The sequence below is a fragment of the Rattus norvegicus genome, chromosome 6 (genome assembly GCF_036323735.1).
Source record: "Rattus norvegicus strain BN/NHsdMcwi chromosome 6, GRCr8, whole genome shotgun sequence".
NCBI lineage: Eukaryota > Metazoa > Chordata > Mammalia > Rodentia > Muridae > Rattus > Rattus norvegicus.
Genome location: NC_086024.1, coordinates 77,233,651 through 77,258,746, shown reverse-complemented (window position 1 = coordinate 77,258,746; position 25,096 = coordinate 77,233,651). Strand labels below are relative to the sequence as shown.

General features: G+C 44.9%; 1 protein-coding gene across 16 annotated transcripts in view; it reads right to left on the bottom strand.

Annotated features, from left to right (window-relative positions):
• Positions 1-25,096, bottom strand: part of Npas3 (neuronal PAS domain protein 3) — an 825,122-nt gene that overhangs the window by 4,439 nt on the left and 795,587 nt on the right. For 11 of the 16 annotated variants that reach the window (XM_039078152.2, XM_039078153.2, XM_039078160.2 and 8 more), the window contains 4 exons: positions 22,720-22,913; positions 18,673-18,779; positions 4,732-4,879; positions 1,252-1,376 (listed from right to left, as the gene is read on the bottom strand). In XM_039078152.2, coding sequence (XP_038934080.1) covers positions 1,252-1,376; positions 4,732-4,879; positions 18,673-18,779; positions 22,720-22,913 — 574 coding nt within the window. The remainder of the gene's footprint in view (positions 1-1,251; positions 1,377-4,731; positions 4,880-18,672; positions 18,780-22,719; positions 22,914-25,096) is intronic. The other 5 variants (XM_039078154.2, XM_039078155.2, XM_039078158.2 and 2 more) reach the window with 1 other exon arrangement.

The window sequence follows — 25,096 nt, the reverse complement described above, 5'->3', positions numbered from 1 at the left end:
TAGCAGGCAGAACTTAGGACCTGGCACAGCATGGCAAATAGCTCAGGCTTGGCTGCAGTTTAGCCAAAGGGGCGGGTCATAGCACAGAAGCACCCACCCCTTCCGGTAGGTCTTCCACAAACAAAGCCCCACATTTGGTACCAATGCAGACGCTCCAGGTTCTGCCCTGACCTGCCAGATCAGATATGGCCTGTGAACAGGTGATTCTTAGCACAGTCAAGGGTAGGAAGTCCTGCAGATATACCCAGGGAGTCATATTAACCTGGAATATAGTTTTAGGGCCATAAAAGGCAAGAACATGGTGAAGTATCTTGTGACTGTTAGGTCACACTATATCTGTGGTTTTTTGATTCACTGTTTTTATCTGCGTCTGTCTCTTTCTTCAACTGTAAGCTCACAATATTCAGGGATTTTGTTGACTACTATATAAAGGCAGGGACTATTCTAGAACTTTGGCAGGGGTTGGAGCGCGTGGGGGGGGGCGGTGGCAACGACGACGACAAAACTTCACATTTTGGGACTAGGAAACAAGCTCCACCATGAAGTGTGCCCCCGCACTCCAAGCTGTGTTTGGTGTTCACGCCCCGGAATTCAGGGGCCCTGAGGGCAGGCGGCTGATGGGCATTTACTCCCTAGGTAACAGGAAATGAGAAAGAATAGACAGTTCCAGAAATAAAACCTAATGGGCTAGCTGGCGAGCAACTCTTTTACTGTATTAGTATTGTATCACTTTAAAAGTTGTTTACTGGGGCAGAGGTTCTAGAATAACTTCTGCCCTTTGCTTATGGATAGCATGGAGTAGTGAACAAGTCACAAAAGCCACTAGCCTGTGGACTTATATCCTATTTAGAGGCTCTTTCCAGCTTGGTGGGGTCTGAACCTTGATAGAAGTCATTCATCTGTGGGACTGGCAGAGCTCTTCCTGGTACTTGCTTCTAGCTGTGGAGCATGAGTAATAATAGTAATAGAATAGGAATAGTGTGCCATTCCTTCCGTAAGGACGGAGGGCTAACATTAAACCATTACTTTTTCCTGTGTGTTTATGTAAATTATGCATATTGTGTTTATGTAAATTATCATGCATATGTGCCACAACATATATTCACATAATATGGAGATTGTGTTTGTGTGTGTTTTGAGGATAGATCTTGTTATAGGATTTGGCCTGTTGCTAGGCCTGTGAGTGTGGCCCGTGGACTGCTACCCACCCCTCGTGTTTAGACTTAGCTATAGAGCATGGAGAAGTAGTACCTGTAATACCTGAGGTGTCTTTAGAGTCTGACTCTGAGTCGGATGTCTCTGAGGATTCTGAAGCTTTCTCTGGCAAATGTGGGAGTTGCGCAATGTCCATGGGTGTGTCCTTGTACTCTGGATTGCTGTGGGAAGAAAGGCATTCATTATCAGGACCGAGGGGCGGGGCGTTCGTTACCATCTGAACTTCCTCCCCCTAAACTTCTGGGGTTGAGGAAGTGGCGAGGACTAATCCGGAAATCCTTTCTCAGCTACTCACAGGACTTTTCACAGAAGCCTGGATTGTGCGTGCCAGGGTACAGGTGCACCCTACCACAATGATTGAATACCCAAATGCTGCATGAAAGCCACTAAGAAGCTTTTAAATAATCAGGTACCACTGGGGGCCAGAGGACCGTGCTGCTTGACGCTCCTCCTGGCATAACACCTGGGGGCTGGGCCAATGAGAGGGAAGCTCAGCAATTCATTCCCACACCACCTGGTGTGTCCTAACTTCTCTTGTGCTCCTAATGAGTTCATTGCCTCAGCACCCTTGCTTTGGCCCCTTCATGCAACTTCTCAGCTGTTCAAATTGCTCCAAAGCTATGGGGGTGGTGGAGGTGGTGGCAGCAGGCGCTGAGTGCCTAACGATCTGTCAGATGCCCAGGTGCATCTTGGGATGCGCGGCTCCTGAACTGTCAGCACGCCCATTACAATCACAGTTTCGGCTGCTCATGTGGTGCACACCTGTGGCTTGTTAGCCAGGACTCTGATTGCAGTGGGAGAGGCCCAGTGTGAGAGAGGGGGCCCCTAACAGAATGGATCTAACCCCATGTACACAAATGCGCTTAACGTTTGTTCTCTTTTAAATCTAGAAACCGAGCCTTTTCCGGAAATGAGATGCTTGGTCAGTTTGAGCTAGCCATCTTCTGGAAAAGCCTGTCCCAGTCTGCTAGATTTATGATCAGTAGAGGCTTCTGTAACCTCAAGGCAGGAGAAAAGCATCTTGCCTCCAAATGGGAAATGCCTCTTGTGTCTTGTATGTGGCCGGCCAAGGCAGCAGTAGCACGTGATTAGGGACTCATTTGCTACTGAATCCCCATATTAAGAAGTCCCTGTTTCAGTCTCTAGTCTAAGATTGCCAACGTCCCTAGGAGGGTTAATTCACGAAGATGGATTATCAGGCATTCACTCCTGAGTGTGAATTAGCTTCAGCGACAACAGCTTTCTCTAGATAATCAGATGAGACTAATGGTAGGAAGGCAGGCTTGGCACTTTGAGTCTCTGAGTACTCTGAGGTTAGGATTTGTACTAAGTGCTGCCAGGGAATGAATGGGATGAAGACGGAGGGCAGAACTTCCCGAACAGTGGAAGATGATCTAGGAGTGGGCTCAGAAGTGAGGTATTGCTTGAGTAAGAATAATCCTTTTTGGCTAAGAAGGTGGGAAAGAAAAGCCAATTTAGGAGTTTTTCTTGTGCCGAGGAATGATTTTCTCACTAGATTTGCAGCCTGCAGAATGGCACCTAGGTGGGACTGGCTTGTGAACTTGCTTGTGCCTCAGGCCATGGGCATCCGTTTCCTGTAGTCATGGTGCCATGGGGGCTCAAAGATCATGTGTCTCCAATTCACTGTCATTATTGATCTCAGGGTAGGTTTTCAGGTCAAGTCTCTGAAAGATCTACCACACAGAGACCAAGGCATGGAAGCCCAAAGGCTGGCTTTTGATGCCCAGACGGTTTTCTTTCTATCCACACAGAAGTTGATGAGCTAGAATTACCAAATGATTGTGGGTTGTTACTTTTCAAATCAAGGGCTAGATTAATGGTGTTGATCCTAACTCTTCTCCTATTCTTTGCTACTCCTGCCATCACAGGCAGAGTGGAAGTCATGAGGTCGTCTAAAGTACACTGTAACCAATCAATCAATCAATCAATCAATCAATAAATAAATACCAGTGTGTATTTCTCAATACCATTGTGTATTTCTCAAACACAATAACCAGTAAGGAAGTCCCACAGAATGTGCATATCAAACATAGATGCCTTCAGAGTCCTATAGTGTACCAGCATAGCAGACAAGCCCGGTAACCTATAGTGAATGCTCACCGCCATTTAATTCTTCTGAGTGAGACCACCACTTTTGCCCAGCAAAAGAGCATCTGTGTCTTGTATGTTGTTCTAGTTTCTGTTTGTCACAGGGGCTTTTTATAGCTTCCTATAGTAGCAGTAGTGAGTGTTGTGTAGAAGGACTTAAACAGATTCCTTGATGTCAGAGCTTCCATGAAAAGGTCACAACTAAGGGGGATGGCCCTCATAAAAACCAGCCCTTGGGGAAAGCCACATTAAACACACACTCCTTTACCTTTAGAGAGAAATGATATAGAGCAGAAGAGGTCGGAAAAGGAAACAAGAAAGTAGATAGATGAAAACTCTTGTAAGTGGCATCCATTAAGGTCCTCTCTAGAGCAATAATCATTAGCGTCTGATTGATATGGTGTAGAAAGCAAACACATTCATGCCTTCAAGTCATCACCAAAGTGAGGAAACACTGAAGGGCCAGTGTGCTGATGAGCCTCGCTTGTTAACATCTCAGCTGCATTTGGCTGTCTCTAAGAAAAATGGGACTCAGGTAGCCTTTGTCGAAATTATCAGCCAAAGGGCACCAACTTCCATTCATTAGCACTACTGGAAGGTTTTCTATTCAGAGCACACGTGGATCCTGCTTGGTGCCTTTAGGACAATAGAGGCCAAAGAGTAAAATCACAGTAGCCATGCCAAGTGCTGTGATAGCTCTATGCCAAGACCCATGGAGAACTTTCCTGATGGCTCGCCCTCGAACCCAAGCCATCCAGACTTGTTGGAATCTCAAAGCAGAACAGACATAGGGAAAGGGAAACAAAAGGTGCCTCGTACCAGCATTTAGGAGGCAGTTAAATTTGCCTGCTGTGGATACAAATTTTAAGAACATAAAACTTGACAAAAAAAAAAAAAAAACCCAGAGCAACAGGCAAAGGGGTTACCGTTATTATTATTTTAATTACACTGAGATTATCAGTGCCCTGGCAAAGTGGTTTGTCTTGAGCACCAAAATTTGAGTTCCCAGAGAACAAACCCTGTGCAGAAGGTTGAGGGGATCAAAACGATGGCAAAGGGCCGCTGCAGCTATTCCCCTCTGGCTCTGTTTGCTTTCCCAGGGACTGGAGTGCAAAGGCAAAGGCAGGGGCATAACGAGATGCTTTCTAGGCTGCAACAGCTTCAGGCAAAGGTCTTTGGGTGGAACTTGTCCCAGGGAAGGAGACCAGCTCTGGGAACAGGGCTGCCCAAAGACTGACAACCCAAGATTTAGTGGGCTTTGATCTTCTCCCAGTTCTTTGAATCTTGCAGGAAGAAGAGCAGCCTGCCTGTCCATGCTTCTGTCAGCAGACAGTACTCACGACCTGTCTGCTATTACCACAGTGCATGCAGTTTGTAACCGAGGGAGAGATGTAACAGAAAAGGTACCTGAGAAGATAATTCACCCAGATGATGTTCTTCTCATTCGCGTTCTTCGCATTAATGGCTATGGTGGCGCTAGACTGTATCCAGATGTAACCTCCATTCTTCTGCATCCAGCGATAGTACTTGGTCACACACTGACCCTTATTCAGCACTGGGGTAGGGTAAAGGGAGATAAAACAAAACAGAAGGCGTCATATTAAGACCGGGGTAGAGCGGTTTTCATTTCCACCCAACCTGAGACCAAAGCTAAGGGAGCCCAGTGTTTGCCTGACTTAAGATGCCATTAGCACAAATGAAATCAACATATCATTGGAGCAGCGGCTGCCCTTCGAGGGTTACTGGCATTGTAGTGAGACTGTATTCCCTTCTGGGCAGCCGTGGTGGGAAAGGAAGAATGAAAGGACTACTAATCTTTTTGGCTCAGAGCACACCTAATGTGGTGTGGATATTGTCAGTGGGTTTAACATCAGATGGTAAGAAAGGCAAATCTCTGTCTGATTTATGCGTAGCTCCCAGTTGCCCTCCTTGAGATTCTGGATCTCTGAACGGTTCTGAAGATGCCTTACCCCCTCCATCTTTGTTCATGTCCCCTCAGCCTGAGCAGTATCAACCCGTGTCCTTAGCCATCTGTTCCTTTTGATCTTGTCTTACAGAATTTATAGTCCTCGGATGAAGTAAATTTACATTGGTCAGCCAGGGTAAATTGTGGCGAGACAGCTGAAGGTTGGAACAAAATATGTCCCCGGGTTGAGTCAGAGAGAAACACTGGCCTAAGAGAGGTACAGCACTGACTCGACTTGAGTGGGACAGAGTGACAGTGCTGAAATACGGCACAAAATGAAGGGACAAGTAAAAACAATCAGTAATGTGAACCGGTGCTTTTAAATACCCACTGTAAGAGAGCTTTAAAATGCAGATGTTAAAAAAACGATAGTCTAACCAGAATCTTGCCAAGTTGAAATAGATTTGATTTGTATCTGGGTTCTCCTGAGCTAGTAAAAAGGGACACCGTAGTAAATCATCCCCTAAATAAAGTGCTGTGGATGGGAGTGGTTTGAGAGTAGGCAGAAAAGGTTCTGCTTCAGGACTTGGAGACCACCGCTCGTGCCCCCCCAAGAGCTCACCAGCCTGCCGGCCACTAGAGGGCAGTGCGCACTTGTCTACATGACCCACTTTTGGCATGTCCTTGTCTCCGTCTGCTAAAATGAAAAACCTCTAACTGCTGTAATAAATTTGGCTAAATTAGCTGCTAAATGGTTATCTCAAGTAATATGTATTTGCATTAATCATCTTGCTCTAAACCAGAACAAGCCAGAGTCCTAAAGACGTAGTAAATTCATATTGTCCATTTAATTACGGCTAATAAGTGCTTCATATACAATAGTTTCATGAAGTACATTTTGATTTTTTTGGGGGGGGTGTGGATGGAGACAGGGAGTCACTTTGGAAAAGAGCAACATTCCAGGCTGTTGCAACTCTTCTTCCTCTGAAAGTGATCACAGATCAAGCCCCTTCTGCATCTAAAGCCGACAGACTTTCCTGCTTTTCTCCCACACCCCTTTTCTCACAGTATGCTAAATGGATGGTTGTAAAATTTAATAATTATGTCTTCACTGTTGCTTGAAAAAGCTTTGGTGAATGCTTCACACAGGGGGCGAGTTTTGTTCTGAAACCACCACATAATGCAGAGCATTGGAAGGCTGGGGGCTGTCCCCTTCCCCGGGTGGTGGGCCTCCACAGGTAGCGTCCTGCATTCCCTTGCTCCTTTTGTTGGCAACAGGAAGTTCTGCCATCCTGTATGCACGGCTTCCCAGGCTACATAACTCCTAGCTGAGGCAGAAAGCAGTGAAGTGCCAGGCGTACCACACGGCTTCCCTGTTTAAACCACTGTGGCATGCAACATGGAGTGCTTTTATTCAGAGCTTCTCAGCCTGCGTGACTATTACCTGAGGACAGTGGCTTGTGGGAGTCTGTGCAGAGGAAATCGCTACACTCCAGTCTGGTTGGCGATATAATTCTAGGTGCTTTGTAACTAGCATAAAGGATAATTCCTAATGGTTTTAGTATTTTTAACAAAGACAGAAAGACTAAAAAAAAAACTTTTTTTTTTTTTGTAGAATCATATGAAAAAATTGAACTGGCAGGGTAGGCTGGCGTTGCTTGGGTGGGGATTCTGGACCAGGATGGAACCCAGAATGTGCAACAAACAACAGAAAACACCAACTCCAGAATATAGAGGACTGAAAGGGTTAAGCTGAAGAGACACATAAGACCCAGTTAGAATTCAAAGCATCAGCAGAAAGATCACCCCACCCGCCACACTTCTTCTTACTTAAAACACCAACCTCCCTGGCAATGTTCAGATAAGGACCTAAACACCGTTTCTAATACAAAAAGCAGACGTAATGCCATCCTTAGATGACGAGGGAGGATGGCTTGGTCTCCTTATAGGGCATTTGCTGAGAAGATAAATACAAATTTATTAGAGTCCATGAATACATTAACTCAGTCTTTCATTAAATCCAGGTTCAGGGATGCCTAGCCCAGAAGACATCCCTGAAGGACAAAGAGGCAGGCAGGTGAGTTCTGATGTGAAGAACAGGCCTGGGGTGGGGAGTGAACAGCAAGGATTTCTTCTCTTGGAGTCAGGAGTGCTGAGGCCGTTCTTGGGTCAATGGTGAATAGCACGGGTTTCAGAGCTCGTGGTGCACAGCTAAGACAAGCAGTCTTTGGGTCGAATTGTTCCCTGGACTGATCTTTAACAGCACTTGTCAGGGTCACCCTCTTCACCTGGTCTTTATCGATGACTTGTGGGTTGGTGTTTTCTGAACGAGACCTCTGTACACTGTTGGAATCCACAGAGAAGACAAGATGGTAGTTCCAGGAGGGAACGAAGCGTTGACCAAAACGCTACCCAAGTTCACTTTTGTTTTCAAGTTCACATAAAAGAAGTTCGCAGGATGCCTCCTTTCATACTGAATCAGGAATACTTTTTGCTCATAACTTCTCACAGACTATAAATTTATAACTTTGGGATGAAGCTTATTTCTTGAAAAAAAGAGTCATACTGGCAAATCATTTGGATCACTCCAGCTGTGCCCAAGGCAGGATCTGACAGCTTTTCCTGAGCTCATGTGGCCCTAATCAGCTCAAGAAGAAAAGCCATGTTGGTGCCAGTTTGAAAGAGATTTTTAGTGTGTAATAAATTAGAGAACTTGAAAAATACAAAAAGAAAAAAATAACCAACCCTTTTTGGATTCTCTGTTATCTAGTATCTGCTGTTGTTATTTTTGAGTTGTGGGTTTGAATAGTAGGGAGGAATGAGGGAATATTTAGGTTAGCCTTATTCACAAAACCCCTTTTGTGGAGAAAACCAGAAATAAGTACAATATAAGTTAGTTGATATGGCAGTCCTTAAAAATAGGTAATTGTCCCTCAAGAAGACTAAGCCAATGGGCCCTGGAGTATGTACACACACACACGCACACACACACACACACACACACACACACACACACACATACACACACACACACATACACACACATACACACACACATACACACACATACACACACACATACACACACACACACACACACACACACACACACAGAAGGAAATATGGGGAGAAGAAATACACACGACGATTGGTTTTTCCTGTGGCATCCGTGAGATGATGTGAGATGTGGGTTGATCACTGCTGACGTGTGATCTGGCATCATTTTTGTGGCTTGTTCTAAAGTGTATATTCTATTCCTGGTCTGGTTGCCTTTTGTACCCCTCAATGGAGCCGACCGATCACATCCAAACATCTTTACAGAGTTCTGTCTTTTAAGGGTATGCACTTGAGGTATTAGTTTTTAAAGATCTCAGAGAATTTCAATGGCCTTTACTTAGATTTTTATAAGGCATCCATGAAGACACAAGAGAAGTAGGTTTTCCCAGGTTTACTTAGAATCTTGAATGATGTAGGTACTATTTTCTCCCTTAGTCTTGGGGAGTTATCAGTAGCCATTGTTGTCTGATGCTCTGAGGGAACACCCTCCCTGCCCTCCATACTGAAGACACCAGACACAGTGTGTCCCTTAGGGAACAGAGCTGACCTTACGCTTGTGTGTTGTGTGAAGAACACAGTTCTTGTGTTATCCTAGTTGAGACCTGCCCACCTAGCTAGTAAAGAACCACCACTGAGAGTCTGTGTGACTTTTAGTCAAACACTACCCGATGCCCTATTAGATGGGGAATGGCAAATAACGTATCCAAAAGCCAACTTTGAAGTGCTTACATTTAAAATATGTGACCTTTGATAGTTGCCCCCCAATGAAAGATGGGACGATAAGCTTTATTGAACATCCTTTTAAAATGCCACTTGATCTCTTGACTCAAGTCCATAGGCAAGACTGTTCTGTTAGTAAATCATACTCACTTTACTCCAAAATCCCACAAACTTTGTTGCCTTAGACCATATCATGTCCCTGCACACAGTTCCCAACAGAAGGATTTGCATTTCCTTGAGAAAACTTTGTCCACAAACAGAGACAGTCACTGAAAGAACACAAAAGGAGCCAGGGATATCATTCTGTTATCCAAGCAAATTGGTGCAAATTTGCCTTCAGAAATATGAAGAGAAATAAAAAGAGGGAGAGAACGTGGTGCCTTCCTGTTGGGCTGTTGTACAAAACCAAGCCAGGGTCTAAACAGTGAGTGGGTTGTGTCACACAGAGAAGGGAGCAGTGCAATGTAGTCTGAAGAGAGGAACAGACATCAAAGCAGTCATTTAGCACAGTGCCTCCCAGAAGGACATTTAGGGGTTTGCATATGCATTGACAAGCTGCAATCCTTGGTGTATTCAGGTAAGTATAGAATAGCTAGAAATAGTGAGCTCACCGGACAGGCCACACTTGACATTCACAGGGCCGAACAAAGAGTGTCCTTATTAGAGTGCAATGGGAGGACACATCAGCAGAACTCACACTCACTGAGCTGCCTCCACCAACAGCTGTGGATGGGAGAGACTGGCGCCTTCTGCTAGGGATTCAGAAGTGATTTTCCAATGCACTGAAGTGGAGTGAGTGTGTGTGTGTTTAAGTAAGGATGTGTGTGCTAAAATCACGCTTTCTACTTCATACCACAGTTGGGTGCTTAGCTGTGGCCACTGGTTTTCTTTCTACATTCACAAAACTGGCAGATGAAGCATGAAAAAGAGTACTGGCTCTTTAATCTCTGTTTCTTCACCTAAGGCCCAACGCGGGCTGACAGGGAAACCTCATTCTGGAAACAGACTTTTGAAAAAAAAAATTCTGGATTACTTTTTTTTTCTCCTCTGCTTTTGAAGACTGTGGGCTACCGGAGAAGGAACCTGATGCAAGCCTAAGACAAGAACAAATTTCTTTATCTAAAAAGTTATAGTCCTTGATGCCTACTGGAAGGCCATTGTTAAGATTCACAGAGGAGACAGCATTGTAGCCGGAGACTGTGGTAAGGGTTTTATTTACTTGCGATGAAGACAAGACAGTTTTTCATTTAGAAGCACTCAGAGGACCAACTGACGCTCTGACGCCAGGCACACTTTCCTATAGATTTTGCAATTAGCGAGTTAGATACGTCTTAGGTGGCAAGCATCCACAGATTGGTCTTTTGCCCCTCCTCCTTTTTTAAAACCTAGGTGCCGAGCGATATTTGGTAAAGTTGGATGAGATTTGATGTTTAATGGGAGTTCTAAGCTTAAAGACAAAGGACCTGTAGATGTTCTGTGAATGACGATGCATCAAATATGGATTCCCTCTTATACACTAATGACAGGGCCTGCCTGAGCCGCTGTCTGTGGTTTACAACTTCAGAAGAGGTTTTCTCCTCTCGCCCTGCCAATTGATAGATCTTTATTAACTGCTAATATTGAATCATGCAGAAAACTTTTCATTGATTTGGGACATGTCAATTTGTTCAGCTTAAAAAAATAAATTTCCTCCTCCTTCATGATAATGTACTGAATCGGAGTCCAAGGCTTTTAAAACCCGAGAGCATCAGTGTGGTATTCTCAGACAGACAGAATCAAAGGATGGTGACACAAGTAACACTGAGATCTGAGTTTATTTTTAAAAGCGTATGTATATGTGTGTTTTTCCTGCATATATGTATGTGCAGCACATGTATGGCTGGTGTCTGTGGATCACCTGGGTTTGGAGCTACAGACAGTTTGTTATGATCTATCAGGTGGGTGCTGGGAATCGAACCCTGGACCTCTGGAAGAGCAGTACGTGTTACTAATCACTGCACCACGTCCACAGCCCTCAGAGTTTCCTCAAGCTATTTTTAGTCCAACCAGGGAATTTTAGTACTATTCATCCCTGCCCCTTCCAACCTAAAATAGTGAGAACTGGTATTTTTCTGGCCTCTGTACCTTTCATTTTGAAAAGAGCTGTTATGTAAAGGAGAAATAGTGAACACTTTAGCATGGCACCTAGAAAGGATTCTGGCACGGAATGAGGGAAACGGCAGGTTTCTCTAACCACCTAGGAAGACTTTTTTGAGTGCCTACTGTGGTAGGAGATTGTGGTCAACAAAATCTGCCCATGGGCTTGTTCACTGGTGGAGAGTGTCAGTTAGTGTTCATTAATCCCTGCCCCTAGCACTGGCCATTTGAGCTCATGGAGAAGTCACGAGTGTGGAAAGTGTTTGAAATGTTTTCTTCTTCGTTCTAAAACTGAGATTTCTCTCCAGTTGCCTTTGAATGGAGGGCGGGGTCTCGGCTTTGCTTATCAGTTTATCATGGTGACAACTGTATGGCAGCTGGCCTGGCACATCTGATAAAGGGCACGGACTCTGATGTAGGCTGAGTGGAGTCCTTAAGACGTTAGAGGTTTAGAGAGGTAAAGGGGGCAGAAGGGATGAACTGGACCTGTCTATCCTCAGTGGACCCACATGTAACGAGGTATGTTGTAGGGAGCCGTATTGGATTTGGGTCTGGCCGCTTTGTGACTGTATAGCTCAAGGTGGCTACGTGACTCTGGGCTGTATGGCCACAGATGCTCACCCCTAAGATGGCTGCTGTAAGATTATGAGGTTGTTGGACAAAAGCCTCTCCCAGGAAGATTCAGGGAACGGTCACAGGATGTTTCAGCCTGAGCAAAGCTAGTGCCCTGCCCTGAGCAGATTCCTGAGAAGGGCTCGACCTTTTCAAAGAACATGTCCTGGAAGACTGTTGCCTCTTTGTTTAAGGAGGATATCTTGCAGTTTAGTGATTCACCTTATATCCTTGGGCACCTCCCAATACTCCCCCACCCTAAGCTTCAGCTCCTGCTTCAATTCCTGCCTCATAGCTTTAAATGCTGTACATTCCTCTCAATAAACGAGACCTTGACAACAGAACCTGGCTTGGTCTACTTTTCTTCCCCCCCCTTGCCCCTCAGGTCCCCCCTCTTCGGGACCCTGAATAACTGGACCTGCTGGACGGGTCAGTATGTCCTAGTTGATATGACTCCCCCAAAACTCCATGAGTCCAGACGGGAGATAGGCATTGACTGAGAGGGGTTAGTCAACCTCACAACTGCAGGCAAACTCTAGTGTAAGAGCCGCATACGTGAAGTAAATTCTATGCTGCTCAGCTGAACCCAAGCACATCCTAAAAGGTCTTTTCTAATATGCAGACTTTTTTTTAAAGGAAAATATAAAGACAACTCACAAAAGATCAAGAATAGGTAGGATTATAAAAAAGTGATGGGGTTGATTCTACTTAGGCTAGTGGGCTTAGGTGAAATGGATGATTTAGAAGTATTGATTTTCTTTTTTTGGAGCATGTTTTTATAAGAGCTGTTTTTAAAAGGACTATTTTTGATGTTGTTGTATTAAAAAAAAAAAGCCATAACAAAAGCAGCTACTACTTGAACTGGCAACTAGGGACAGGAGTCCACTGAAGAGTTGAATTTATCAGTCAAATCAAAGCTGTAGTTTGATCTCTGGGGAAAGCGATTTTGTATTCCGGGCTTCCCTACACATTTCTACTCCTGGAATGCCCTTGATGCCCCCTGTACCTCCTGCCATCTTGGCTCCTTAGCACCCTCTTGCCAGGGCTGGGAAGTGTGCCTTGTCTGCTCTGCACCCTTTGGGGCTTCTATCCCATCTTCCCTTTGGATGCCCCCATCTCTGGGGTTTCTGCATTTCATTCATACATCTTAATACGTCTTCATTTTATGTTATGTATTCAGAGTTGGATGTCTCAAGCTGTCTTCTCCCCTAGTGCGTAAGCTCTGAATACCTTATTTTTAAACCTCCTAGTAATACTTCAAGGTGTCGCATATGGTAAAAGAAGTCAGAAATGTTACATGGAGGTGAACAGGGAAAATATCCCTATTCTTATTCATACATGTAATACAGTGTTCATAGGAAAATATTACCCTGGGGAGAAACAGCAAAGATTTCCTTTTCCTTCCTCAGCTAGATATCATTACTTTCAATATAGTGTGTGCACATGTGTGCACACCATGAGCATGAGACACCTGCATGGGTCCCCGAAACGGGAGTTGTAGATGGGTTTTAGATGTCCTGTGGGTGCTGGGGACCAATCCCGGGTCCTTTGTACAAGTGGCACGTGCTTTTTAATCACTGAGTCATCTTTCCAGTCCAAGTTTAGATCATTTTTGAGTCATCTCTCCAGTCGCAGTTTAGATAATCCTTTTGAAGTCAAGTTTATCAGATAACTATACACTCATTTCATTTGAACATCGATTGAGATGCCCTCAATCAATGTGCCTACATGCCACTATCCTCGACGAAATCACTTCAACTCTAGATGACGAGGACCTTGAGCCGATCAGTTGGTTTGTATTCACTCCTTATAAAATAGCTCTTCCTAGATGCCAGGGTGGCCAGTACCACTCAGCCTTCACTGAAGAGAGGTGGCAAGCGATCGTGGACTTAGAAACCCTGGACTCCGACTCAGTATGCTTGGCCTAGGCCTGAAGTATTGCATGTCCATACTGCTCCCGAACAGGCTGACAAGTGGGACAAGTGTTCGACCGGTGAGCAGGCCCGCTTGCTGGTCTTGCTCTCTGTACTCGCCTGCCACGAACTCAAAAAGCCCAAACCAGTCCTTGCCCCAAGAAGAAAGACACCAACTACGAACCCTAATTCATTCCTGCCTAGAAACCTGGTGCTTTCTTACAGGCCTGTGACAGTCTCTGCAGCTATGGGACAGAGAAAAAAAAATTGTAGACTGACTTGGCTTCTGGAAGAAAGGCAGCTGTGATAGCTATTCAAAGTATATTCTTCCATGGGAATTTTCCTATTCATAAGGGAGAAGAGAAAAAAAAATCACTTACTTCGGGGGGAAAAAGTGCAGGCAATGGCTAGGTTGTAGCAAAATCCCTGAAGACCCAGCCCAGAGGAAGCACCGAGGAGATCAGAAAACAGCAGAGAGCCCCTGGTACAATCTGTCTCTGGCCCACCCATCAAACTTTATTCCTTCCCGTCTTCCCTCACTTGCAGCTCCCTTTCCTGTGAGCTATGGCTACATACCCAAATCAACAATTAAATCCCCCCTTTGTTTGTGTGGCAGATGACAAATGCATGGAGGACATCTTGTGCTGCCTAGGCAGGCAGGGCACTTACTTTGATTGATGTTCAGTTGTAGAAAAAAATGAGCTGGGAAGGAATTACAATGGAGGGCCTGCAGACTGGAAGGGATCTACTAATTAGTCCTGCATTAAGCAGTCTGCTTGCATTTGGCGATGAGACGCCTTCAGGAGGGAAGGGTAGGGGTTATTGATGCAAAACAGCATGGAATGCATTATGCCAGGTAGCTGCATACTCACGTTGCTAAAAAAATGTATTAAGACGCGAGCACTATGGCTGCAGCACATTGCTTGAACAGTCAGTCGCCCTTAAGTCCAGCAGGCCACAGCCCTGCTTTCTAGTTCCACTTGGTCCTGTAGGCAACAGGGCAGCCCTTTTGTTTCTCTGGCAAGTCATTTGGACTTTCGTCATCCTGGATGGGAAGCTACCACTGTCTAAGCTCATGCTCCTTGGCTTTGAGTCCCACTGCAGAGTCCTGAGTGTTGCTTGTGGGACACAGTGTCACAAAGTGAGAGAAAGGCAGGTCTCTTTTTAAGGTTTGAGAGAGTTGTTGGTTTGACCTAGGAAGAACCCCTAGAGGTTGGATCAAGAAAACAGCTTGGATTCTAGGCGAAGGCTTTGTTCGTAGGAATAAAGGCCAATGTAAAGCCTGCATTTGGCTCAGCAGTCCACGTTTTAGGTTATGGGCTCTGTGCTGAAACATCTTATAATTCAAGGGTGACCCAGATGCTCTTAGGTAGCTGGAACATGTGATCTAGGGGACATGAATGGTCATCTCTAGGTCACTGTCTCCTGAGCAATGGAAGACTAGAGGGCACTGGAGAGAGAAAGGTCCCCAAATAATCACTACTATATGTAGTTTAAAATTCAAACCTTGAAATGGTGATTTTGGCCAATTTGACCTGAAGAGACCAATGAAACTGGGCTTAATGAAAAGAAGTCACAAAGGTCTTTTGTCACAGCGGGGGATAAACAGACTTGAAATCTCCCTTTACTTAAGAACCAAGGTCACCAGGGAGACCAAACGTGAACTCCTGGTAATCCTCCTGCCTCAGTCTGACCACAGGGATTACAGATGTGAGCCACCAAGCCCTGCTAACAATGTGACACTGTAGGCAGAGATCTGTCTAGCTAACACCAGGCGTCTTGAACTCGCCCGGCGGGAAGCAGGTGGTCCTGTGCTCTCGGTGTCTTTTCAGAGGCATCCTGGTGTGGCTGAGATTTCTCGCTCCTTTCCTGATTCTGGGGACAAGTTCATTTATGGATTTACAGACTCCTATGCTGAGTAGAGATGCCAGTGATAAAGGTAGGATCTCTAGTCCTCAAAGATGTCTGAGCCCCCTTTAAGTCTTATCTGTGACTCAGAGCACAAGACAGATATCTGAATATCTGAAGTATGATCAGATGTCTAAAACCCACCTTTCACAGACAGAACCAGGAACTGTGCCAATAGCTCTAGGAAGAAAAGCTAAATAGTTAATGTGGTTTATTTTTTAACCACTCCTTTGTTTTAGAATTCTATCTTATTCTTGAACTGAATCTATGTCACTGTGACCTTCTCCTGCCAGGAAGGCACAGTTGAGGCCTCCTTTAGTAATAGCCTAGGGCTTTGGACAAGCAAGATGCTGTGCTGGCTTCCTTGCCTTTTCTTCAGTGTTTACACAACCAAGGCTTATTACATGTTCTGTCATTTTGTTACTGGGCTGGCTTTGGTCTGAGAATTAGGTAAACATCAGACATTCCATCACACAATTTCAAACTCAATCTTACTTTATAATGATGTTAATGTTTATTGTACCAAGTGGGATGCATTTGTATATTTCAGCATCTTATTTCAGTCACAGAATGCAAAACCTGACATTGGAATCAGCTTGGTGTGTGTGTGTGTGTGTGTGTGTGTGTGTGTGTGTGTGTGTGTGAGAGAGAGAGAGAGAGAGAGAGAGAGAGAGAGAGAGAGAGAGAGAGAGTGAAGATATTAAGCACTACAAGAACATTGGAATTTCAATCTGATTAGGATCAAAATTCTGCAGGATCAAAACAGTCCTTTTCCTCCCCCTACCGTTTGACTAATTGTGCGCTACTTGACATTGTGAGGTTACTCCACAGCATGATAGCTAAACATGAGAAGTGTATTTTACTGTGCAGAATTATCAGCCTATTCTATTTGTTTTTTTAATGTGTTTAAGGTTATTAAAAGAACTCAAAACGAGAAGGCATGTGTATGCATTAAAAGTATGAACTCAATCATTGTTAGTAGGCTAACTCATAAAGCAATAGCCAGTATGTCAATATCAAGTAATGAAAAAAAAATCACAGAATTTGAAAGCATATTGTCTCTGTTTATTGTCTGGCAAGACAGCAGAGGAATTAGGAGGACCGCGTAATGGTAGATGGTAGTGTAAGTTTATTTCCCAGGACTTTTGAATTATTCTGGCTACTGAAAAACAAGACAAGAGTGGCTGGGGAAAGATGACACCAAGAACATTTAGTGGGGACTGTTGCCTCTTGGGAAGAAGTGAGTTGCATGGCCTCAAATTCCTCAGGAATGGGGTTTCTTCAAGTTGTATACCAACATGGCGTTTTCCAAATAAGGCCCAAGGATGACAAAGTTCCTTTACAGTTGGTACTGGGTTTCTGAGTTTAGACCTTAATTAAGGCTCCCATATGAGAAATCACTCCCTGCTCCCAGAACCCCTCACCCCATCTCCTCACCCTGTTCTCCCCCATTCCCTACCAGCATGGGGTGAGGTAGTGTCTTGAAAACGATATATTTAAGAGTCTATACCTCTGGCCTGTGGCATTCCAGGAATGTATCCACCGGTCCCTTCAGAGATCTGTATTTTTTTTTTTTTTTGTTCTTTTTTTCGGAGCTGGGGACCGAACCCAGGGCCTTGCGCTTCCTAGGCAAGCGCTCTACCACTGAGCTAAATCCCCAACCCCGAGATCTGTATTTTTTACATCTTTTCCCCTGAATTCCCAGCAACAAAGAACCTGATGTTTCTGTTCAGGAAACAACATCATTTTCCTCCCCAATTAATTGAAGAGCCATCTGCTTCTGAGATACATAACACCCATTCATTCTTAGCAACAAGTGTGTTCCCCAACTCCCTGGGGAGTGACATCAAGGCACATGCCCAGCCTTGGGAGTAGCTTGTACTAGAGAGCATCCTGTATTCAGCCTGTGCCCAGAGACACAGATGTACGGAATCTGACACTGAATTTGATTCCACATCAGTGTTGTTAATGTAGACTTAAAAACATAGCAGACAGTGTTGATCACAGAGAGACTTGGGCTAGCTCAGTCTCCATTAGACTTTGAAGAGCTGAGTTGAGATTGTAGGACTCATTGCAAAGGGCTAGATAACTGGGGGGTAACTCTTCTCAGCCAAAACAGGAAGGGGCAAAGACTACCATTCCGGTCTATGTGATATAAAGCCCTCACCTTGAACTGGACTATTTCATTGGCAGCACTGTGTCTGCACTGAAAGTCAGGCTTCCGAACTTTGCAGAAATCTCGGAGGATAGAGCTGGTCATCTTTCAGGAAGGCTGTAGGATGGTCATGTGCTTGGAAGAGGAAGCTTTCACCAGTTCACAGCTTCCTGGGGCTCTTTTGTGCAGAAGCAGGCTGGTGGCCTCTGAGAAACTTGCTTGTTGAGTTTCTATGTGAGTTGTCACTTAAACTCAACCACAGTGTGGCGGCTGCTCCTGACTCCCATTCTCCAGAAGATCTCAGTCTAGTCTGAGGCCAGGATGGCCAGAGCAAGCAAGACCAGCCTCTTATTTCCAGGGGCTAGAAGCTAGAGTCTCCTCTGTAGGAGCGTCTTTAGGAAGAGACTGCTATCGACAGGTGATGTTCATGTAATGTGCTCTGTTCCTGCCTCCCAGGGCTTGCCCTCACCTAGTTTTTGTGGCTAGGCAGGCAGGCAGGCAGGCAGGCAGGCAGGCAGGCGTTTTTTTTTTTTTTTTATGAGTCTCTGGGCTATTTGAACTTGTCGTCTTCTCCCATCTACAGTTTGGAACTGAAACCGCAAATTTCAAACTGGAAACAGTTGTCTAGGAGGTGAAAGGGTCAAGGAGGAATTTCGGACAGATGATCTCTCTGCCTGCTTGCTGTGAGTGAAGGCACAGGTGACCACACAATTCCAGAGGGTTGCCTGGAGATCCCACAATGCCTCTGGGCCCAATGTTCAGCTTTCAGTATAAGACCAAATGCCAGTTGAAATTATTAATATAATTTTCTCTCACTGTGTGACACTTGTTTCAGATGTAGACAAGAGATATGAAGGGGCAAGTCAGCACTGTGCCCCATGAAGTCAGAGACAGACGGACAAATGATACTGCCCAGGCTACTTCCCTATAGGGGTACTTACAGTCCAGGTGACTGTGCCTGATGCCTTCCACGTCTTCGGCATGGATGAAGTGGTAGCATCTTTTCCCTACGATGTCTACAGGAGTCAGATCCATGTAGTCAGTAATCCTACAAAGAGAACAACAGAGACTGGAGCTCAGAGAGGAGGAGACCAGAGAGACTGTGAAATAATGCATGAAGCTGATCTCGCAACATTCCCATCATGCCAAGTACCTGTGAGGACAAGGCACTTTGAGCAAATGCTGTCAGCAGAGAAGATTATTTCTGTGGTGTATAACAACATTTTTATTAAATTTTGGATATGTTGCTAGATCAAGCAATTGTATTTAAGTAATTAGGTAGGTTTTTTCCTTGGCGTCGGAATGCACATTTGGACAACGTAATTCCATGAAATTATTGAGGAACTGTAACAATGCAAGATACTCATTACAGGACAAGATAATTCAAGGTTACATAATAAAATAAAAACATGTTACGTTTATACCAAGTGATTAGAGACACCTTTCATTTAAGCAGATTGGTCTTCTGTTGGGTATTTCCATGAAAAAGGGATTCAGCTGCTTCTTGGCACGAGGTCCAAATTGGCATTTCCAGGGATATAATTTAAATGCGGAGACATACAGATGCCTAGGGGTATTATCTTTTTTAGTCTCAGTCATTTGGGAGCTCTGCTTTCACTCCTGGCTCTTTTAACTGGGACTTTGTGGTAGATTCTACACTGAAAGTTTAAAACCATTTCAGCAGCTCTTCTGGGCCTGCACTCGACTCAATTCTATGTGGGTTCCAGTGCCCATAGTTGATTGGCCAGCGTCCTCAGGCAGGACACAGAAAAACAGAACCCAAACTATACGGCACATAGGGAAACCTGCCTTGTTTATATGAACAAGTATAAAATGCTTATTGTCTTCTATATCATTCCTTTCGGTTGGTTAAAAAAATAGGTTTTAACTTATTCTATTGTCTCTTTAGAGATTACTTATGACACAGGATCTATCCAAATGTGAAGCAAATATATGAATGTTACCTTTAAAAAACTTGGGATTAGTGTTGGAGAACTGTGTCTGATTCACAAGGGAGGGAGCTAAAAAGGACTGGTAACACAAAGACATTCATGGAGTTAGTTGGGTGTGGTGGCACTTGCTTGTCACCCCAGCACCTGGCAGGCAGAGGCAGGAGGATCTCTGTGAGTTCCAGGACAACCATGGCCACATAGTGAGTGAGACACTGTCTCAAAAAACAAAAGCAACAACAAAATCAAGAGCTACGGGGTATAATTAAAAAACACTACTCAACGAGGTAAGTAGATTTCTCAATGTTTGCTGATTGAAATAATCATTTTGGCCAAACTAGAATTCTTAGTGAGACAATTCCTTAGGAAAATTGTAAGGAGTTCTTGGAGCATTTGTGGTATAAAACAGATTGGTGCTTCTGTTCATTAGCTTGTTTCCCAAGTATACTTAAATAGCCTCCTCAGAAGGAGGAGGAGAAGGAGGAAAAGAAGGAAGAAGAAGAGGAAGAGGAAGAAGAAGAGGAGGAAGAGGAAGAGAGGAGGAAGAGGAGGAAGAAGAGGAGGAGGAGGAAGAGGAGAAGCAGTTAGATGTCATTAAATGACCCTCCTTGGTGTCTGTGAAATCTGCCAGGTCCTGAAAGCATTAGATGCATTAGATGTTAGCTTTGCCCTGGGCCATCCTGAAGACTGCAGAAGAATTGCCAAGGAGCAAGCTTAGTTTCTAGTTAACAATTCCCTAATTAATAAACCTCAGGAAAAAGCCTGGTTGTTCTTTGGGGAAGGCATTCTCTTTTATTTGAATGAACACCTCCTCCCACCCCCCCAAAAAAATCAGGATCAAGCCCTTTCAGAAGACCAGAGCCTGCTAGGGGGAATGTGACCACTTCAGCAGTAAAGTTCTCAATAAACCTGTAGGAACTAGGAGCAGCAGGCCAGAACAGCTATCCTTCCTGTTCCTCAGCTCCCTCACCTGTAAGTAACCTCTTTGGTGAGGAGGGTCATGTGTGGAAAGACATTAGTAGTGTCCAGAGCTTGGTACGTGACAGCTTTTCTGTAAACCAAACATGCCATTACCTTTAATAAAAGACTTTTTCAGATGGTTGTCATCTTGGGAAAATAATGATGTATTTTATTAGTTGATAGAGTTTTTTTGGGGGGGGTAGGGTAGGGGAAGAAAAATGCTAAGAGCAGGTCACAGAAAAGAATCTCAATTGCTAGAATGGGACATTGAAAGCTTGTTAAAAAATTTAGTCACTTGATCACAACAATGAAAGTTCGTGGTATTTTGGGAAAGGACAAGCTTTGGAAGTTTGGCATCCGTTTTTGGAAGGTGTGTCGATGTGGTGATGTGGTGCTGAACCTGAGCCTCAGGCAGGTTCTGCTGGCATTGCTCTCCTTTCTGTCCCTCCAGCTGCCTCCTTCACTGTCCCGCAGCCTACTCAGAGACAAAATGGCTCTCTTTGTAAACGTGCTAATTGTGTTCTTTTGCTGTGTGTATATATGGGAGGCTATTCTTACTGGTTTCCTACTGTTCACCCTGACCACTAAAGAAAAATAGGAGGATGGGAGACCTCGCAGGACATTGCTAAGTCAGGGGCTGGGACTCCTCCCTCTTAAAGATCAAACTTGCCCAGGCTGACAGGAGTAGGAGCAAGTGCTTACCTATGGAGCAGGCTGACCCGAGACTAGGGCGATTACTAGATACATGTGGCCAAAGTCAGCAGTGGCTGTTACTCCTGCCAATCCTTCTGGCTGACTTGCCTTTCCTGACCTCTTGTGTCTTCTCCAGAACACCGGTGATACACCCAAGTGTACAGCCGCTCACAGTGGTGAAGACTTTTTAAATGCCAACAAAACTTGAGCAGATTTAGACGTAATTACTGGATAATAGAGACAGGTACATGATACTGTCTGCACAGCTAAGCCTCAGAGCTCAGATACCCCACTCCCCCACCCCTCAGCCAGTCCTCGGCTGGAAATAGGAGGCCATTCCCAAAGTGATCTCAGCTTTAGTAGCACTTCCCAGTGGACTGGGTGGACGCAGACGCTTTTGGCCTTCCTCTTGGCTAGGTTCTGCAGAGGTTAATTACCCAAGCCACTTGACCATTCTCCTCTCCAGTTTCCCCTGTGCAGGCATTCACAGGGCTCAGGGGGGACATATTGCCTTCACACCTGACAACAATCTATGGCCGGAGCGCCTCCTCCCTCCACTGCCTCAGTACTGCTCCTTGCAGCACCAGGAGATAGACAGTTTTGCCATGCTGCGTTCCTTTCCGAGACTGATATAGAGGCAGCCCCTCCTCCCCTCTCTCTGCATCCTGAGTCCCTCTTCACATCAGTCAGATGGGCCGGTGACTTCAAGGTGAAAGGTCTGTAAGGTGCACCATCTTCGATCTCTGTCCCTTGCTTTGTACTTAATGGGAAAAGTGAACTTTCAAACCACAGGCTGAAATGTCCCTTTTGTAAAAGCTCAGCCTTGGGAACAAACTGCCAACTCGTTTTCTAGGATGAGTCATCTCTTTTTAATTCATAAAAGAAAAAATCCTCAGGATGACAAAGTTTTATTTAACAGTGTCGCCAATTCCTTTTGCAGCAGCAGATTTCCTCTGGGGGCCTTGGATTCTCATTTGTCCTATGCTAAATGTCTTCGAGGACACTGCCCGACAGGATGCCAGGCCCTTGTATTAGTGGGACGAGGGTCACCCAGAGGCACACAGGAGATGCCTTTCACTGCACCACATTTCCAATGATACCCATCCCTGCCCTGTACTTGGGTCCTCAGCCAAAACGGGCTTTCTTTATAGCGGATGGATGTCTGGGTATCCCAATTCATTCAATTGTTGTCCCAAATGTAAATCAGGGAAGCAATGTACATTTTAAATAAAAAGCATGTTTGGTGTCAGGCCAAGCAGCCATTAAAAACAAGATCAGGATTTATAATGAGTCTCACTGGGGAAGTAAAATCTTTCAGGCAGCCAAAACCCAAACCTTCACCAATGGGCAGTAAGTAATGGGCAAAAGAACATGAAAACAAAGTACCTATTTTCACAGTAAATGATATTGAGGTCCATGTTTACTCGAGTGACGAACATATGGCAGTCAATTCTGACTTCATTGATCGTAGGGGGAGGCAAGGCATGAGCCACAACCACGAGACCCATGATTTGGCTGGGGACGGTCCTCCCGTGGGACAGCGACACTCTGAGGCGAAGCCGGCCTGTTATGTGGATCACCTAGAAAAAAAATAATTAAGTACAGGATACCAGTCAAATGTACATCCCAAAAGGAAAGGTTATTTCTTCTGAGGAAATCTCACTGGGAACCACCAATATTCGGCTGTATCTTCTACGGTCATAGCGGCTGACAGCATGTCTCCGAGTGCTCGTGGAGAAGCTCAGAGAACACATTGTATGAGACTTTTTCCAGCAGTGTTAACACAGTGTTGTTTGTTTTTTAAGGACTACCCCCCTCGTCCACATTTATAGGAAATTCATTATCAGATGCTGAGCACTGAGCTAGCTGCAGAAGGAAAGGTTTGAATTATTAGCCTTGTTAGTAAAAGATGTCTTTCTCTCTCCGATTTTGTACTGAGAGAGATTACATGGCCATCTGCTTTCTGGAAGTCGTGGCTTAGAGATTTCCCGTATTCAGAAAAGCCAATCCTTTTTACAAAAGTCTGAATAACAGACTCAGGGCTATGACATGAATGGATTCTTTGGATGGCAGACATTTCTCATTGGGCAGTACTAGGTTACCAGGGGTTCTGTGATTGATTGCAGCTCCCTGGGCGCTTTGGCCTGGGATGCTTTCCTTGAATCAGGAAGGTGCACGGCATCACAGGTACCTGCCTAGGGGCTCCAGGGACAGCACTGGTCCGAATTGTTTGGTTTAGAGCCAACGTATACATACCAGACTCATCAGAGCAGAAGCACGGGCTCAGCTTCTAGAAATGATGGATGCAGTAGATAAAATCATAAATGGGTGAAAACCGTGATGGGTTCCTATGGCTGTGCTTAGATAGAAATGGGGTATGTCCATCAGGGCTGGGAAAAGTGGTCTGTGTGTGTGTGCGTGTGTGCGTGTGTGCGTGTGTGCGTGTGTGCGTGTGCGTGTGCGTGTGTGTGTGTGTGTGTGTGTAACTCTTGCTGCATTCTGAGGCCCCTGTTGTTGTGTGTGCATCACAATAACAAAGCCCAACAGGAGACTCCTGGGGTTCAGTCTACAAGAAGTCCTGTTTAGTGACCGAGTTTCCACATCCATCTGCTTTGCTCTCCAAATCCATCACAGAGGGTCATCACTCTACCTCTCAAGATGGCTCGTTTGCTCCCTTGCCATGAGGAAGCAAAGGGGAAGGGAGTCTCCCTTGCCTCACCTCGCCTCTCTGGAGCAATACCATCTGGAGTCTGCTCTCCTTCCCAGGGGCTCGGCCAGCAATGCCTTTTCCATTTTATCTCTGCTTCTCTTAAGTTATTCTGTTTTCCAAAGGCAATGCACATTCCTGTCAGTCAGGAAGAGGGATCAAAGCTTCCGGGGCTGCCCTTCAGAGTCCTGGCTGTTGTAAATAATACGTCTGCTCTGTCACCCTTCACAGGAGCGCCCAGAGCTGAGGAGGAGTGGGAAACGCCAGCCAGGAGGAGTATTTAGGTTATTTCAGCCTCGGCTTTTTGACCACCCACATTTGAAGTTGAGTAAATTCATACTTAATACACCGTTGCTTTAAGCTTTGGTCAGATGAGTCACTTTATGAATATTTGAAGCCGTTCCTGGAGGCAAGGGTGCTAAAACACCATCAGAGACACACATTCTTTTTTTTTTTCTTTTCTGCAAGACCTCATTAACTAATAAAGAAATAGCTAAAAGAAACAGGATTAACTTCACAGGAGGGGTGTTGCAGTTGAGTCCTCCCCCCCAGCTAGGCTTCCATAGATGCTCATTTATCATGATCTGTCCTGTTTTATCAGGGAAACTCAGCTTCTCAGAAACTCAGAGATCTATAAACGCTCAGAAAAACACACACCCAGAAATGATATACCAAATAATCCCTGCTTGGCATTCTGTTCTGAAGCAATTTCAAGGCATCTGGGCAGAGAGAGCTCCTGTGTCGTGCTCGTCTGTCCTCCGTTCTCCAAGCCTGATGTGGCCATTGTGATATCGGGACATAGACAAAGCAGGGTCCAGTTAGCTCTAGACTTATAATTTTCTGATTCTGTTACCTGAGGGAAGCCACTCAGCCTCTTTGTGTCTCATTTCCCACCCTGTGAAATGGGAATAACAGTGACTGCTAATTTACAGCTTTTAAATATGAAATATCTACTTAGGGTTGACCAAATGTCTTATTTTTGGATAGACCATAACATTTCATATCTGGATGAAAACATGACTTTTTCCATTAGGTGAGAAAAGAGGGTCTGGGAAT